At 47.8% G+C, this 16,233-nt stretch overlaps 1 protein-coding gene across 1 annotated transcript; it reads right to left on the bottom strand.

The window, feature by feature from the left end:
- Positions 1-8,201: 8,201 nt before the first annotated feature.
- Positions 8,202-10,298, bottom strand: PRLHR (prolactin releasing hormone receptor). The gene is made up of 2 exons (XM_043476400.1): positions 10,200-10,298; positions 8,202-9,926 (listed from the first exon to the last, which is right to left on the bottom strand). The coding sequence occupies exon 2, from the start codon at positions 9,918-9,920 to the stop codon at positions 8,808-8,810; it is 1,113 nt and encodes a 370-aa protein (XP_043332335.1). The 5' UTR covers positions 9,921-9,926; positions 10,200-10,298; the 3' UTR covers positions 8,202-8,807.
- Positions 10,299-16,233: the final 5,935 nt, after the last annotated feature.

The following is a 16,233-nucleotide window of genomic DNA, read 5'->3' as shown; positions in this document are numbered from 1 at the left end:
GCCTCTTGGAGTTTCAGTAACTCATCCCACCCCTCCTGTCCACAGAATCCTCTTCTTCTACCATCTACCATTCCTCGTGCTTCCCTATACCTCACCCTTGTAATTAGCTCCTTTGTCAATGAACCCTCCTACAGTGTCAACATCCTGACTGAAATCCTCACCTATGGTCAAATAAGGTAAAGTATTCAATACTTTACAGAGGTCCATATAGACAAAACTGTGGTTTTTCCAGTAGTCACGTATGGATGTGAGAGTTGGACCATAAAGAAGGCTGTGCACCGAAGAATTGATGCTTTCTAACTATGGTACTGGAGGAGATTCTTCAGAGTTCCTTGAACTGCAAGGAGATCAAACCAGTCATTCCTAAAGAAAATCAACTCTGAATATTCATTGGAAGGACTGATGCTGAAGCTGGAGCTCCAATACTTCAGCCACCTGATGCGAAGAGCTGACTCATTGGAAAAGACTCTGATCCTGGGAAAGGTTGAAGGCAAAAGAAGGGGGCAGCAGAGGATAAGATGGTTAGATAGCATCACTGACTCAGTGGACATGAATCTGAGCAAACTTCAGGAGATATTAAATGATGGGGGAGTCTGGCATGCTGCAGTTCATGGGGTCGCAAAGAGTCAGACACAAATTAGCAACTGAACAACAACAACAATTCAAGACTTTACTCCCCCATGGACTTTTGACCTTTGTGGACTCAAGGCCACATGGAGGATTCCCATCTCACTTCCCAACTCTTGGGGAAATTCCACCCTGGGTTGTGATTATAAACACCAGCCACTGTTTGCTGGGGAAAAGTTGGGGTGGTACCAGTCACAATCTAGTGCTATGCAAGATCTGGGAACAGGGAGAAAGAGCCTCAACCAGCCCAGATGGTAGCAGTCTCTGGGAAGGCTGCACAGAGGACCTTATCCTCCCTGGGACCAAGAGGCATCATTTCAGCATCTGTGATTACAATGAACTGAAACTGCTCTGCATGTCCTGCAGGGTTCTGGGAACCCTTCTAAGCCTCAGAACTGTCTCTTCAACCCGTATCACTCACTGGCCAAACAATCACTGAACAGTGGTACCTCCAGACCATAGACTCCTCTTCAGTCAGCCAATCTAGAATGAGGTCCACACCTGTGTTCCAACATGGAAGGCTGTTCTCGATATAATTTTGTTATTGAGGTATAGTTGATTTACAATATTATATTAGTTTCAAGTGTACAGCAATTCAGCATTTTTACAGACCATACTCCATTAACATTCTTGATTATAATTTTGGCAGGGGAGTAAATTACAAAGAGTTTGTACCGTTTCATTTTTGCAAAATATAAACTATGCATATATGGTTGTGGATGCTTCTGGTAGGATCCGGGAAGAAAAGCACAAACTGTTAACTCCCCCAAGAATAATGGGTGGGAAATTTTCATCTATGACGTATTTAAGAAAAAAGCTTGGGGATTTCGTAATTTTTTTTCAAAATTCTCAATCCTGGAGGTCCTGTTTTGGCAGGAGGTATCGCTTTACATCAATAATTGCCTGGAGCAGTGGGTCAGCTGATGGCTTTTGCTTTTGTTCCACCAGCTTACTTCCCCTCTTCTGCCAAAACCGGGAAGTGTGTGTTTGCCAGGTTGCAGAAACCTCGGCTCCCCAGCACCTGTGGGCCTAGCGGGGGCGCTGCGGGGTCTGCGCGCCCAGCAAAGCACCGCGAACTCGCCGCTCCAGCGAGAGGAGACGCGAGTCCGACTCCTCCCCCAAATCTGCGAATCAGGTTTCTTCCTTCTCTGCCCCTCAGTTCAGATCAATCCCACAGGGAGTCGGAAGGCTCCAGATCCCCAAAGTCTCCACCAACATACACAGAATAAGTGGCTTCGTGTTCCTTTCCTTTCAGATAGAGTGCTCAGGAAATAGGCAAATGGCAGGTGGCCGCGGTCAGGCCAGAAACAAGACAGGGGACCCAGCACAGTCCCCAGAAGCCTTCTCCCTTACCCCACCCCCAAGCCGCCCGCCCTCGAGGCGGCGGGGTGCCCACCTGCTTGCGCGCAGGCAAGAGCTCAACCATCCCGGAGCTCCTGATTTCCTGCTTGGAAATCAGACTTCGTTTTCGAGCGTTCCAGGGATGCCTAAGTATCTAAGTGTGGATCGCTTAAGAGTAAGGCGACAGGACCTGCCACGGAGAGGAACTCCAGAGCTTGGCTCCTCCGGGCCAGGGCTGGACCTACAGCTGCTCAGGGCAGAAGAAGCTCCTGAGTCCATCTTATCCAAGCATCTCCTATGCCAGGGTCTCTCGGAGAACCGCGGTAGCGCCTGGTCCCGCCTGCCCGGTTCCTACCTACAGGCTCACCCGCCTCCATGCAGGGCCCAACTGGTGCCGGTGAAAGAGCAAGGGAGGGGGACTGAGATCCCAGATAGGACTGCTGGCCTCCCTTGGGTCCGGGGAGTAGAAGGGTGAGGGAGAGAGGCAAAGGATGGAGGCTGAAAGTAAGACCCTAGCTGGGCAAGAACTGGAGAGCATTGTAGGGATGGGGGCCGCAGATGACGTTGGCGCTAGGGGCAGGGCTGTTGCAGGACATGAAAGAGCGCTGGGGATGGGACTCGCTCCCAGTCTCTGGAGTAGGTGAAAGGCACACAGGGGCTGGGAGAGGGGGCTGGGAGAAGGGGCCGAGGACGGCGCGGGCCGCAGAGAGGAGGAGCTGACACTGGACATACGTGCTCCAGCGCTCCGCTTGGGGGCCGGGCCGCGCTCAGAGAGGGCCCGGGAAGACCGCGGGAGCCTCCGCCAGAGGTGACACAGAGGCGGCTTGGAAGTCGACCACGACGTGCCATCGATGCAGGCCTGGCACTCTTGCCCAGGACCCAGGACCGAGGCCCACGGCCCCTCCAGCGCCACCAGTGCGCGCGGCTGTGCGGCAGGAATGCCACCAACTTCAGAGACCCCGGCGAGGACAGCTAGCTGAACACTCACATGGAGCAGCGGCCGGGCTGCCGGAGGACCTCGGGGTCAAGAGGAAGGCACTGGATACTGAGAGGACATGCTGCAAGACGTAGGCCAATGTCATGGCACCCGCGTGGGCACACGAGTGGGCCCCCAGGAGCCCCTTACCCTGACAGGGGCTGGAGGCACTGGTGGTGGCTCTAGACGTGTTGGATAGGGCCCAACCTTCCTTTAACTCCTCCCCACACCCGCGACTCCTGGGCCCCGCAGTGGCCCTCTTCCAGGCCCACCATACTCCTCCTCCTCCGATCTCCACCACCTTTGCTATACACTTGCTGAGCCAAGTGACAGGCCCTTGGGTGCCCCTGATGGAGCCAGGTCGGGCAGAAGCACAGTGCGTTCCCGCTAGGTCATTTGGTGCATAGCCGGATGCTTATTAATAGTCTCACTCTAAGCCTCTAAAAGAACCTTTCTCCCAGAATATAATGTTTTCTGCAGAAATGCCCACAAGTACTGTAATTATATCACAGAAAAGGAAAGGGGGACAGGATTTGCTGGAGGAGACTGGGGTAAAAAGATACAGGTATAAATAGCGGCTTGTCATAAAGAAACAGTTACGGCCATTGAAGACACTCACAAGCACTCCACTTTTTCACCTGCTACTGCTCTTGGGTCTTCTTTGTATTAATAATGATGAAGAGGTCACTGTGTCCCCAGCATTTGCCCTGCAATGGGCAGCAGCCTCAGAAGGACTGGCTTCACCAGGAAGCTGCCTGTGGCACAGCCGGCGTGGCCAGGCCCAGGACCTGACCGCCCTGCGTTATACTACGGCACTGCACCTCCCAACCCAGCTGACTGGGCCAGCCTCCTGGGATGGAGACCCAAAGGTGCTGTTCTGGGCCAGGGAAGAAACCCAGCACCTGACCTCTAACCCAGAGCTCAGGCCTGACGTTTTTATTTCAGTTTTCTAGCTCAAAGGACTTCTTTCATTTCTTGGCAATAAGAGAGTATGTGTGGGGAGAGGAAAAGGTATAACTTTCCATACCTCATTAAATGTCACTCCAGAAGGAGATGCATTCTGCGGCCAGGATATTTAGTCATCAGCAAGTCAAGAAGAGGATTTTTTTGAGAGCTGAGGGAGGGAGGCAGGAAAGGCTTTGAAGAAGAGACTGTCCTTTGCTTTTTCTGGCTCAGGTTTTCTCACTACAGCCCCAAACATCAAAATGAAATACATTTGACCTTTCATTGTTAGACCTCTCTTGAGAGCTCTGCGTGAGATTTATCATGTCAAGGATCCCGTGGAGATTCTGTGCAAGCTCCTGTTATCCGCCTCTGCCTGGTACTTGCCTGTGAAACATTAATCGTATGAGTGCCAAGACCCAGAGTGGGCAGGAAACTCAACAGGCAGCTGCTCCTGACTCATTGGTTGCAGCCTGCTTTCTGCAAGGGGACTAGCCAGGATGTCTCCTCAACAAGATGGAAGCTTGAATCCCATCACCTCCCCTTCACTGGGGTGGAGGGAGCATCAGATCAAAGGTATTCATAGATAATATGGAGACATAGAAGGGGGAAAAAGCAGAATACACAAATAGTGGGAAATGAAGAGGAATTGACTTGGAAAACAGAGGAGAACAATTAAAAACCTGTTACCAATGTACACATTCAATGTTCAAAATAAGATTTTCTACTTCCAAAGGCTGACTGGGAATGTATAGTCTTTTAACACATCAAGATTGCAACTCTCATCCATCCAAATAAATATTTTACATTTTCAACATCTTTTGCATACTGACTTATCTCACTTTGCAGAAAAAAAAATCCCTGGTAATGTGTGCATAAACCCACTTTTAAGTCTTATTGTAGACGTATCAAAAATTCTGTTTATGATGCTGGTTTTGAATGGTTTTGAATATAGATGATTAAATTTTGTTTATAGACCCATGTGTTGAATGTTTTAAAATTTCTCAAGTTATATGTGGGAGTAATTAAATTCTAACATTTAAATAATGATTAAGATTTGTGATGATATAGAAATTAAGCATGAAATTCTCTACTGTCCCTTTGATGACCACTGGATTTAGATACACTCAATCTTGGAAAACACAAAACTTGGTGCCTTGTAATGAAATGCTATCATTACTGAAGTTAGGGCCAGGGAGTCACAGAAGGCCTCAAATAAACAGCTCATTCCTGGAACTTGCTGAAACTGACAAGTCTAAACTGAGTAGCATGTTTTCTTTGGTATGATTTATCCTTGATATGCTCCTGGCCATCCTGAGGTTGTATACAGTTAGACTGTGTGTGTATCTGGCTTGGTTCATTAATCCCATGGCTGGAGACTGTTCTACTGATTTAATGTTTATTGAGTACCTACAATGTGTGAAAGACAGTACAAGCCCTAGCCTGAAGAGCTTCACACAGTGAGTCAGCCACAAATGCATCTTATGCATGTAACAAAGACATCAATCGGCTTATGAAGAGAAATCAATTAGGGACCTACCTTGGAGAGTAATCGCCAAGGTTACTCTTAACCTCTCATCTGTAGGATGGACCCTGGGTTCACTCCAGATCTAGCCATGCTCTTGGCATCAGCTCCATACCTTATGTTTGCAAGACTACTAGATGTTCAGGAATGCAAGCCACGGGACAGAGGTGGTGAACTAACCAATCTGAGAAAATAAACCAGGAACTTAACACCCGCCCCAGTAGAAGGGCAGACTGAAAATCCACAAGAACAAAAATTCAGGAAGTTTACATCAACTGGAATAGTTACCTTATCATCTCTAACAATCGCTAGTTCTGGGTGACTGTGGCCAACCCATAATGAAACACTCCCCAGCCAATTCAGTGAGATAAATCTATTGGTTGGCTGCCAAAAATAAGACTTGGTGACAATGCTTACAAAGAGGATTACAGAACTTCCCATCAACCTCAGAAAGGGCTGGTGCCAAGTAGCAGGCTGGCTCCGTTCCCAGCTTTACAGCTCCTTGCAGGAAAAGGACTGGATACTTGGTATTAACTAAAATGAACTACTATCTCAGATTAAAAGTTCTACCTCAACCCTATGGGATTTCTCCAGGACTCATTTCTGAGAGATGTGTTTGGTCAGTTTGTTTTGTAGTCAAACAAGTCTCAAGTACACTTCAGATGGGGTAAGAATTAATTAGTTGCTGTTCAGTTGCCAATGTGCATAATTGGTAAAGATGTCTATAAACACAGTGATTCTTCAACCTCTTTAGGCTCTCCATAAAGTCCACACACACATGAAAAAAGTTTAACTGAAGTTGTAGGCAGGATAGAAACTGGTGAGAGCTTTTCTAGTAATTAATGAGGATACTGTTCTCTCACAGTTGACTTAAACTATCCAGGAATATTTCGAATTTTTTAACATGCCAGCAACTAAGAATAATTCATGGTGTATAACTTTATAATGCCATTGACCTAAAGTTGAATAACAATACTTAAAAAAAAAACAACTGACTGGACTCATACAGAGCCTTACACATGGATGTGTAAGGAAACTGTTGAATGGATACCTATATATTCTGATTATAAGATTTACCTCTATGTGATCCATCAAGTATTGTCTAAAGGCTAATAACATATTCCCAAAGCTTCATTCAGATGTTTCTGAGATTCATTGGAAATAGGATCATTCTTAAGGTGTTTAACCTTTGTAATGTGTTAAAATCACCTGAAATGCTTTGAAAAAATGCTGCTGCCCAATCTCCATCTCTAATAGATTGGCTGGGGATATGGCCTAGGCACTGATGGTTTTTGAAAGCTCCCCAGGTAACTCTAGGAGCAGTCAGGGCTGAAACCAGTGACTCGAACCCTCCAAAGAAGAGACCACAATTAACTGGATTCCCCCCTTGACTAATTCCACTCTTTTCCCTGGTCTTTCCACTCTCCACACACTTTCCACTCTCCACAATCCAAAGTATGATCTGAGGAAACAAGAAATGTCTAGTCTTGAGTCTTCCAAACAGTAGAGCTTCTGGGAACACGGGCGCCAGTCCCTGGGATGCTGGGAGATGAGCTCATTTGGGCTGGGGGAGGGGTGACCTAATGCCGTGGGTGGGTCACATGACTAAAGTTCAGGCTCTCTGTTCTCCACATCCAAAGCTGGAGCTGAAAGCTAGTTTGAGTGCCTTTATCAAAGGTAGCTGGTATGTGCCAAGTTCACCTGCCTTTTTCTTTCTCCAGCTTTTTCCTGCCCTTCCCATTGCTGTGAAAAGTCTAGTCATATAGATACTAAAGACACACATTACTTGTAAAACAACTATATGCCCATAAAAATTGATTTAAAATAAAAGTTAATTTGATTTAAAAAGATTCGTATTGCTAACTAACCCAACCGTGAATGGAACCACTCTCCATTGTGGCTACTGACATCAGAGTAATAAGATTTAATTCTCATCATCCCCAAGTCACCTCCTCTTTCCCTTCCTTTAAGGGCACTCTTTACTGAGTGAATGAGTTCACTGAGACTAAGAGAAGGGGAGAGGTGGGAAAACACTGATTCTGCTGTTCAGAGAGCTGGGGTAGTACTGGCATCTTCCAGTTGCTAACTGAATGGCTGCAGACACCAGTCTATGCCCCATATGCCGCAAGGGTTAATCTGACAGCTGCATATCAGGAATCATTTCCCAAGACTCCTGCCTTCACTGCCATGATCACTTTTCCAACATCAATGTGGAAACTCTTGTCCCAGGGCACTTGTTCTCATTTAAAGAACTCTTGGGGTGTTAAGGTAAGAATTAGCAGCCTGGTATCGTGGCCCAACCGTCTTCACCTATTCCCTTAACCCTAGAAGGGGTTACATGTTTGACCCGCATGTCCTGTAGGCGGCAGTTTACTTTCCTGCTCCGGCTGTCAGTAAGCTTCCCCTGGTCCTTGTATTCCGAGTTGATCGTGACCCCAGTGTGTGTCACCACAGAGCAGGTGCCGAGCAGTCGGTTCACAGCTGTTGCTTTGTTGCAAGATCAATTAGAGAATACGGGTGTGTTACAGCTCACAGTTTACATTGAACATTCAGAAAACCAAATATCTGGGTGCTTGCCTTGTGGCAAACACTAGGTGTACATACACACAAACATACACACAGATAGTCTGTCCTGTGCAGCTACAAGTCCCCTTGTGTGAACCTTTTCCACTTTACTCCTATGTTATCTATCTCTTCATCAACCAATTCATCTCATCATTTTCAAACAGCAATTGGGGGATAAGCAAGAGAGAAAACAATGGCAAAACCTCTTGAAGGTGATTTGTGTTTTGTGCTACAAATGCAAGTGGATTTAAAGTGAAAATCCCTTTGCCATATAAAGCTCTTGTTCAAGAAATGTTGAAATTCTAGATACAGATTTGTAATACATGTTTCCCTGGAATCCTAAAAGGTAATGAGTTTGAATGGACTAAGCACTATCCTGTATTATATCTCAGGTGAGTCCTTTTTAAAAGGCAACCTGAAAAGCTTTACCAACCCCAACCAGTCATTTTAAACCCCATGCATTGTTCCTTCACTCCCCATGGAGCAAACGGAAGGGAAAGCAAGGAAGACAGGCACGTTTCTGTAATATTATCTGAACCAGGGGAGAGAACTTTGTTTGTCCTTCAGTGGTAAAAGGAGAAAACGGTAAAACCTCTTTTGTTCTCCCTGGCCTCCTCCAAGCAAAGCATGAGACTCTCATCAAAGCTTAGGTAACATTTTACAGTGACACAAAGACAAGGAAAGACAGAGGGACAAGAGGGGTGGGCTGGCAGTTTGGGGCCATATTAGTTTAGTATTAGCCTAACTCTGGAATAATCTCTCCAGTCCGGCCTCCGGGTGGGCACCCTCCGAGACCAGCGGACTGGAGTTCCCCAAGGCCTGACAGTGGCATCAGATCACCACGCTGACTGTCATGCTCTGGCCGTGCGGAGCAATCCTGCGGGGCCAGGCCAGCAACAGTTTGCGGAGCTCCTCGCGGAAGCTGTCGTGCAACCAGGCGTAGATGAAGGGGTTGTAGCAGGCGGAGCTCATGGCGAGCCAGTGGCAGAGCAGCTGCACTAAGCCGAAGGCGTACGGGTCTATGGCGTGCGGGTCGAGGTCTCGCAGCAGGTTGAAGACGTGCAGCGGCAGCCAGCAGACGGCGAACACCACCACAACCACCACCAGCAGGCAGAAGGTGCGCCGGCGTCGCGCGCGGTCCCAGTCGGCCTGGCTCTGGGTCACGCAGCCCGGCACCACGCGGTTCCGGAGATTCACCGACACCCGGACGTAAGACAGGAGGATGACCAGCAGGGGGAGCAGGTAGGTGACGAGCAGCAGCCCCCAAGCGTAGAGCTGGCGCTGGCGCTCCTGCGACCCCCAGAACTCCTCACAGAGGCGCACGCGGTGCGGCTTGAGCTCCACGTGGTAGGTGTGCAAGGCGGCCGGCAGCGCCAGCACCGCGGACAGCGCCCAGATGGCCAGCACCGCGTAGGCGCTGAGGCGCAACGAGATGCGCCGGCGCAGCGGGTGCACCAGCACGACGTAGCGGTCCACCGCGATGGTGGTGAGCGTGAACACCGACACGTAGACGGTGACCGGCTGCAAGAAGAAGACCAGGTGACACAGGCCTCCGCCGAACACCCAGCCGCGTGGCTCGAACGCGTAGGCCAGCGTGAGCGGCACGCAGGCGGCGCACATGAGCACGTCCGACAGGGCCAGGTTACCGATGAGAAAGTTGGTCACGTTGTGCAGCCGACGCACCCGTGCGATCACCAGCACCAGCAGGCAGTTGCCCACAAGCCCCACGACCACCACGATGCTGTAGAGCAGCACAATCAGCCCCTTCAACTGATGCACCAGCTGCAGGCTCTGGAATGGTGTGATGGCCTGAGCGCCTGGACCAGCCGCCGACCCATTGCCCACCAAGGACTCTGAGCTCTGGTTGACCGGACTTGAAGCCGCAGGCAGCAGCTCAGAAAACAAGTCAGGGACCGCTGGACCCTGAGTCGGCAATGAGGCCATAGCCACCTGTCCAAAGATAATCAGAGTCCGTCACCTCCCATTCTCTATCCGTCCCCTCCTACGCCAACCGGCACCGCTCCCCCCCCCACACACACACCCTAATTACTCAAATAGTCCCTTTAGAATGACTGGCCACAATAAATAATCAACAAAATTTAAAGTGCCACCTCTGTAAAATGAAATCTACGGGTGGCTAGATGTGCATAGGTTATTTGAATGCCTTCCACTCTATTTCGAGCCCTCCCAGTCCCCATAAGCCAGACCCAAGCGCAGTCCTACCTGGGGATTGGGGCTTGATGGATGGGAAAGCTCTCCGGAGAAAGAGGGATAGAATCCTGGCTGTCCCTGGAGGTCCTCCACCCAGACGGTGGTGCAGGCTTCTCCGCGGAGCTGAAAAGATTCGAGTTCCCAGTGGACTCGCGGCTTTTGAGAGGGGCTGGGAGCACCTCCCCTTCGCCCCGCCCCCACAACAGCGTGCCCTTGTAGGGAAAATAGGGGCGGAGCTCGCACCTCCCAACTCGGTGCTTTGAGGAATAGGAGAAGGATAGAAACAGAAAAGGAAGAAGGGGCCAGAAACCTGGGCTGGAGGGTCGGGGGAGAATCTCTACTGTGGGAGCTTGCTGCGTCCTGGGAGAATCCCGCTCCGGAGAGTGCAGTAAACTAGAGAGATGAGAGGCGTGAACCATCTGGCTCTCGGGACGACCTGGTGCCGTTTCCGTAAGGAAGGCGCAGGGCAGGAAATGGGGTGGGGGATTGAGATATCTACGGGATGTAGGGGAAAGATGAGGGACTCGTCCTTAAGAGCCGGATCCTACCTTGAGTCCTGGCTCGGGTTAAGACAGTCGCATAGGCAGTTCTGTCAGGGATTTAAATTGTAGAGCTTGGAACTAGCCGCAGACTTTCGGGGGCTCGCGCTCCCCGGGACGCACTGAGCCCTTTGCCTAAGGGAGAGACGCGATGCGAGTCACGGGTCCGATCAAGCTCAAGAAAATGGTTCAGCACCGCGGACAGCTCCCGCGGCTGTGGCTGAGCGGCTCGGGCGTGCCTGGGAGCGGATAAACAGGGAGTTCAGCCCCTCTTCTGTGTCCGTCGCATTTGGAGGAGGGACCTGGTCCCTAGCCTGGTTCAAAGAGCTGCCTCGCTGCCTGCATCCTGGGCCGGGCTGCAGACTCCAAGAGCTGTAGGGTGGAGTGGAGCCCGATGGGCCGGAGTGACTTGGCTCCTGCTATCAGTCACCGCTCACGGTGCCATTGACAGCGCTGGGTTTTATCTCCTTAGGTCAGAAAACGCAGCCTTTATGCGGCAGGCACACTTCAATACCTGCCCCTCACTACTCCACTACCACCCCCTCCCCTTCTCTTCACCCCTTCTTGACTACCACGCTCTATTCTTCATTTCCCTGACAATACCACTATGGAATGTAAGTTCTGGGACTCCACCCTCTCCATCCTTAAATAAACACCTAAGGCCTCCTCACCACGTTTTAGTAATTGCACGATTTCCACAAGGATAACAAAAGTAACAAACATCTAGAAGGCTTAAAAGTTACATAAAATCTTTAGCAGTATTACATCCTCACTGAAATACAAATTAATCTGGACCAAGTTGGGGGAAGCAGGAAGGAGGCTTTGTAGCCTCCCTCCTTTGAGGATATCTCCTCCCTTCATGTTTTCTTTCCTTTCCCCAGAGGATGGAGCTTCATTATCCCCTCTTTTGCAAGCCCTGTACTCTGTCTTCTGGGTGCAGATATTCCCATTAGGCTGGAAAGAAGTAAAATTATTTCACTTTCCAAATTCAAGTGATCACTCACACAGGGAGAAAAGTCAACATGGGAAAAAAGGCAACACAATTTTATGCACCTGAATTTATTCTAAACCCACATGCTCTGAGTTATAATCACTTTCTTTAGTTATAGCTAAAGAGAAAGTATGATAGTAAAAAAAAAAAACAAAAAAACTTCAAAATAAAATACAATCTGTGCCTGACTAATCCCTTTTTATTCAGTCACTAAGTCGTGTCCAACTCTTTGCAACCTCATGAACTGCAACACGCCTTTTGATTTTTCTCATCATGTTCATCAACAAGGTTTTATGTACCCAAGAGCTGAGGCACCCTTTTGCTTCAAAATATCTTTAGCAGAGGAAATTGTGGTAACAGAGTTGAAAATGATTTGAGGTGCATTTTTTTTTTGGACATTCTAAGTCACTTCAGTCATGTCCAACTCTTTGCGACCCTATGGACTGTAGCCCATCAGGCTCCTCTATCCATGGGATTCTCCAGGCAAGAATACTGGGGTGGGTTGCCATTTCCTCCTCTAGGGGATCTTCCCATCCCAGGGATCAAACCCATGTCTCCTAGAGTCTCCTGCATTAGCAGGTGGGTTCTTTACCACTGTGCCACCTAGGAGGCCTGCCATATTACTTCCTATTCCCCAAAAGCCTTTAATGGCCCATCAAACAAAGATTTTAAGCATGGCATTTCCAATCAGCATGCCTCTTTATTCTGATCTCCCTCCCCCACTTTTTTTTTTTTTTGGTCTGGCTTCCCACCTGTCTCACTCCCTATATTCAGACCACACTAGCCTGCTGGACACAGACACCACCTCACCATTCCTGTTCATCATCTCTCTTTGGATTTATTCCCTTTCTCTAGAATATTGATTGCTTCATCCCCACACAACTCACATTCATCACATGCTACAATGCCCAATTCAAGGGCACCTTGTCTTCAAGGTCTTCTCCCTTTCATGATCTTCCTGTCCTTTATTACATTCTACCTTTGAAACTATGGAAGTGTTTCCTCCCCTGCCTCCACAACCCCTGATGTAAACTCTTTACGGGCAGGGGCCAATGTCTTTAAGTATTTTGGTACCTACTATATGTCTGAACCCAGCAGATACCAAATAAATATCCTTTTTAATTGAATGACTAAAAATGGCCACCATTTATTGAGGGCATTTTACATGCCAGGCACTGTGCTGAGTACTTCACATGCCTTATCTCATTTGATCCCCTCAGCTACTGGGTTTCTTTGGGCTGCCCCACAGAGCTTGTGGAATCTTAGTTCCCCAACCAGGGGTCAAACCCATGCCCTCCACAGTGAGAGTGCAGAGTCCTAACCACTGGACAGCCAGGAAATTCCCCTCTAAATTACTATTATGCTCATTTTACAAATGAGGTAACTGGTACTTCAAGGCTAAGTAACTAACCATAATGGTACAACTGAAAAACAGTGGGGCTGGAATCTCAGCTTCAATTTGCCGGGTTCTGGAGTCAAACCCTCCACTGTATTTTCCTGCCTCTGAATCTAAGACAGACACATCTGTGCAAACAGAAAATATAAGCAAGTTCTGATGGGACTTAATAAAAGTAGGGAACTCTCTCCCACAGTGGTTTATTAAAGGAGCTCTATTGTCACCCTGCGTATTTAACTTATATGCAGAGTACATCATGAGAAACGCTGGGCTGCAGGAAGCACAAGCTGGAATCAAGATTGCCGGGAGAAATATCAATAACCTCAGATATGTAGATGACACCACCCTTAGGGCAGAAAGTGAAGAACTAAAGAGCTTCTTGATAAAAGTCAAAGAGGAGAGCAAAAAGTTGGCTTAAAACTCAACATTCAGAAAACTAAGATCATGGCACGTGGTCCCATCACGTCATGGCAAATAGGTGGGGAAACAGTGGAAACAGTGTCAGACTTTATTGTTGGGGGCTCCCAAATCACTGCAAATGGTGATTGCAGCCATGAAATTAAAAGATGCTTACTCCTCGGAAGCAAAGTTACGACCAACCTAGACAGCATATTAAAAAGCAGAGACATTACTTCGTCAACAAACGTCCATCTAGTCAAGGCTACGGTTTTTCCAGTGGTCATGTATGGATGTGAGAGTTGGACCATAAAGAAGGCTGAGGGCCGAAAAATTGACGCTTTTGAACTGTGGTGTTGGAGAAGACTCTTGAGAGTCCCTTGGACTGCAAGGAGATCCAACCAGTCTATCCTGAGGGAAACCAGTCTTGGGTGTTCATTGGTAGGACTGATTTTGAAGCTGAAACTCCAATACTTTGGCCACCTGATGCGAAGAACTGACTCATTGGAAAAGACCCTGATGCTGGGAAAGATGGAGGGCAGGAGGAGAAGGGGACGACAGAGGATGAGATGGTTGGATGGCATCACCGACTCAATGGACATGGGTTTGGGTGGACTCCGGGAGTTGGTGATGGACTGGGAGTGCTGGCGTGCTGCGGTTCATGGGGTCACAAAGACTCGGACATGACTGAGTGACTGAACTGAACAAATTTGGTTACAATGCTACCTCTATCATGTTTGAGTTAAACAGATCTTTATGCCTCACCTGAAATGTCCCTTACTTATATCCCATGTAGGAGACATACCTTGGTCTGTATGAACTTAGAGGATAGTACTATGCTTTTTGATGACAACAGGCAACAGGAAGTAGAGAACAGAAGACAGAGTCAGAGACAACAAAGGTAAAGAGTCTGGGAGGCCTGCTTGAGGACACTGAAGATTTCATGGCAGCTGAGTTCATGCTGATATACGGCAGTTAGCCCAAACTCAGAAGAAAATATTTGAGATCATGTTTTAATTTTTTTATTTTTTTTACTGGAAACCACTAGAGATCATTTTTTTAGTTACCAGAGAGGAGAGAGCAGTTTTTGAAACTTAAGTCCAGGTGATAGTGTAAGAGATGCTGCCCCAGATTTGAGCTTTGTCTTCTGAGCCTGTCCTGTGTGTGTTCCAAGAGCCAGGCACCCCATGGCTCCTCAGACTGAGCTGACTCAGCGTGGCAGGCTGACCACTGACGGGAGAGACAAGCCTGTGATCAGCAGTGTGAGAACTGACGCCGCATCACATATAGAGGCCAAGAAAACCCCGTGTGCTTCCCTTAGACGGCTTTGAGAAAATGTTTTTTTTCATCCCCGACTCCAGACAAAATACTTACCCCTTCTCCCTCTGTCATACACATATTACTTGTTTTGTAACTCTTCAGTCTAGCTTTGCTTAAATGCTACTTTTCTGATCAGAAATCTTCTTTCTTTCATTAGCCTTGTCTTCTCACCCCATCAAAAATCAAAAGGAGCCCCAAATGGCCTTGTGTCCTCTACTCCAGAGTCATCTCTAAAGTGATGCATGGGGCATACGTCTTATGTCTGTTTCATTTTAATCTGGGTCTCACCGTGGGTCCCCACCATTGAGCCCAGATGCCTAGGCAATGTCTAGGTTTTCTCTAACCAAGCTCGTGAGAAAGCTCTTGACAAGGCCCTTAGCTCTGGGAGGGTGAGAAGACACAGAAACTTTCTAAAAAGAAAACTTACTACCTGATGACCTCTCAGGCAGGTGGAGTTCAGAAGATAGAGTAAGGTAACCCTTCACTTCTCTCACTAGTCACCTATCAGGCCATGCTTATTTCAGGCAGGCTTTGGACAGGACCCAGGGAATCACTACATCCTCACTGGCATGGCCTCAGAGTAGAACATCTACAAGACAAACACATCTTCCTTTTATAATGTAGATTCCTGCTGACTACATAATCTTGTAACTAGACTAACAAAGTCTTGTCTTTTTTCTATCTTCAATGAAGTTAGGTTAGCTCCCCAGGAAAGGAGTAGGTAGCCCCCCAGAGTAACACGAGGAGTTGGGGTGTGACAGGAAACTTCCCTGCCACATGAGAAAAGGGGACGATAAAACCTGCTAATTCAACAACTATTTGTGATTCATCTGTTAGGTGACAAGTCCTGGACGAGGTGCATTGAGTGACAGAAAGATGAATAAGACATAGTCTCTGCTCTCAAAGAGTTCACAGTCTGGGTTGGAGCAGACTTTTCTAGAAATAGAGTCAACTAGCGGAGGGACCCATGAAAATAATCTCACGGTGCAGCTACTCTAAAAAACCCAATGGTAAAACCAAAAAGCCCTGTGGCTTGAGTAAATTAGCAATCTCTGGGGATTCTTGATTTTGAATTCTTTTTGGTCTTAACATATCTCCTTATAGCTGCTTATTTAAATAATTTCTTTTTGCTTCTGCTTTTTTCATAATTGTTTTTACAGTAATTGATCTCAATGAGGCAGCAGTAAGCAGCGGCATGAGGTAAGATCTTAATTCTCTGCCCAGGAATTGAACCTGGGAAGCCTGGATGAGAACTAAGAGTCCTAGCCATCAGACCAGCAAGGGCTAGAGGCTAGAAGCTATTTTTCGCTAGATCTTTGCATCTAGTGAAAAATGCATTTATTATGGAGGCAGAAACTGTAAATGCAGGTACAAAGTTCATTATGAGACATAGCATAACAGCAA

The sequence above is a fragment of the Cervus canadensis genome, chromosome 8, assembly GCF_019320065.1.
Source record: "Cervus canadensis isolate Bull #8, Minnesota chromosome 8, ASM1932006v1, whole genome shotgun sequence".
NCBI classification, from domain to species: domain Eukaryota; kingdom Metazoa; phylum Chordata; class Mammalia; order Artiodactyla; family Cervidae; genus Cervus; species Cervus canadensis.
This window is presented reverse-complemented; position numbering and strand designations above follow the sequence as displayed.

Coding starts and splice junctions, on each gene's coding strand:
- PRLHR (XM_043476400.1), bottom strand. CDS start 9,920: ATGGCCTCATTGCCGACTCAGGGTCCAGCGGTCCCTGACTTGTTTTCT.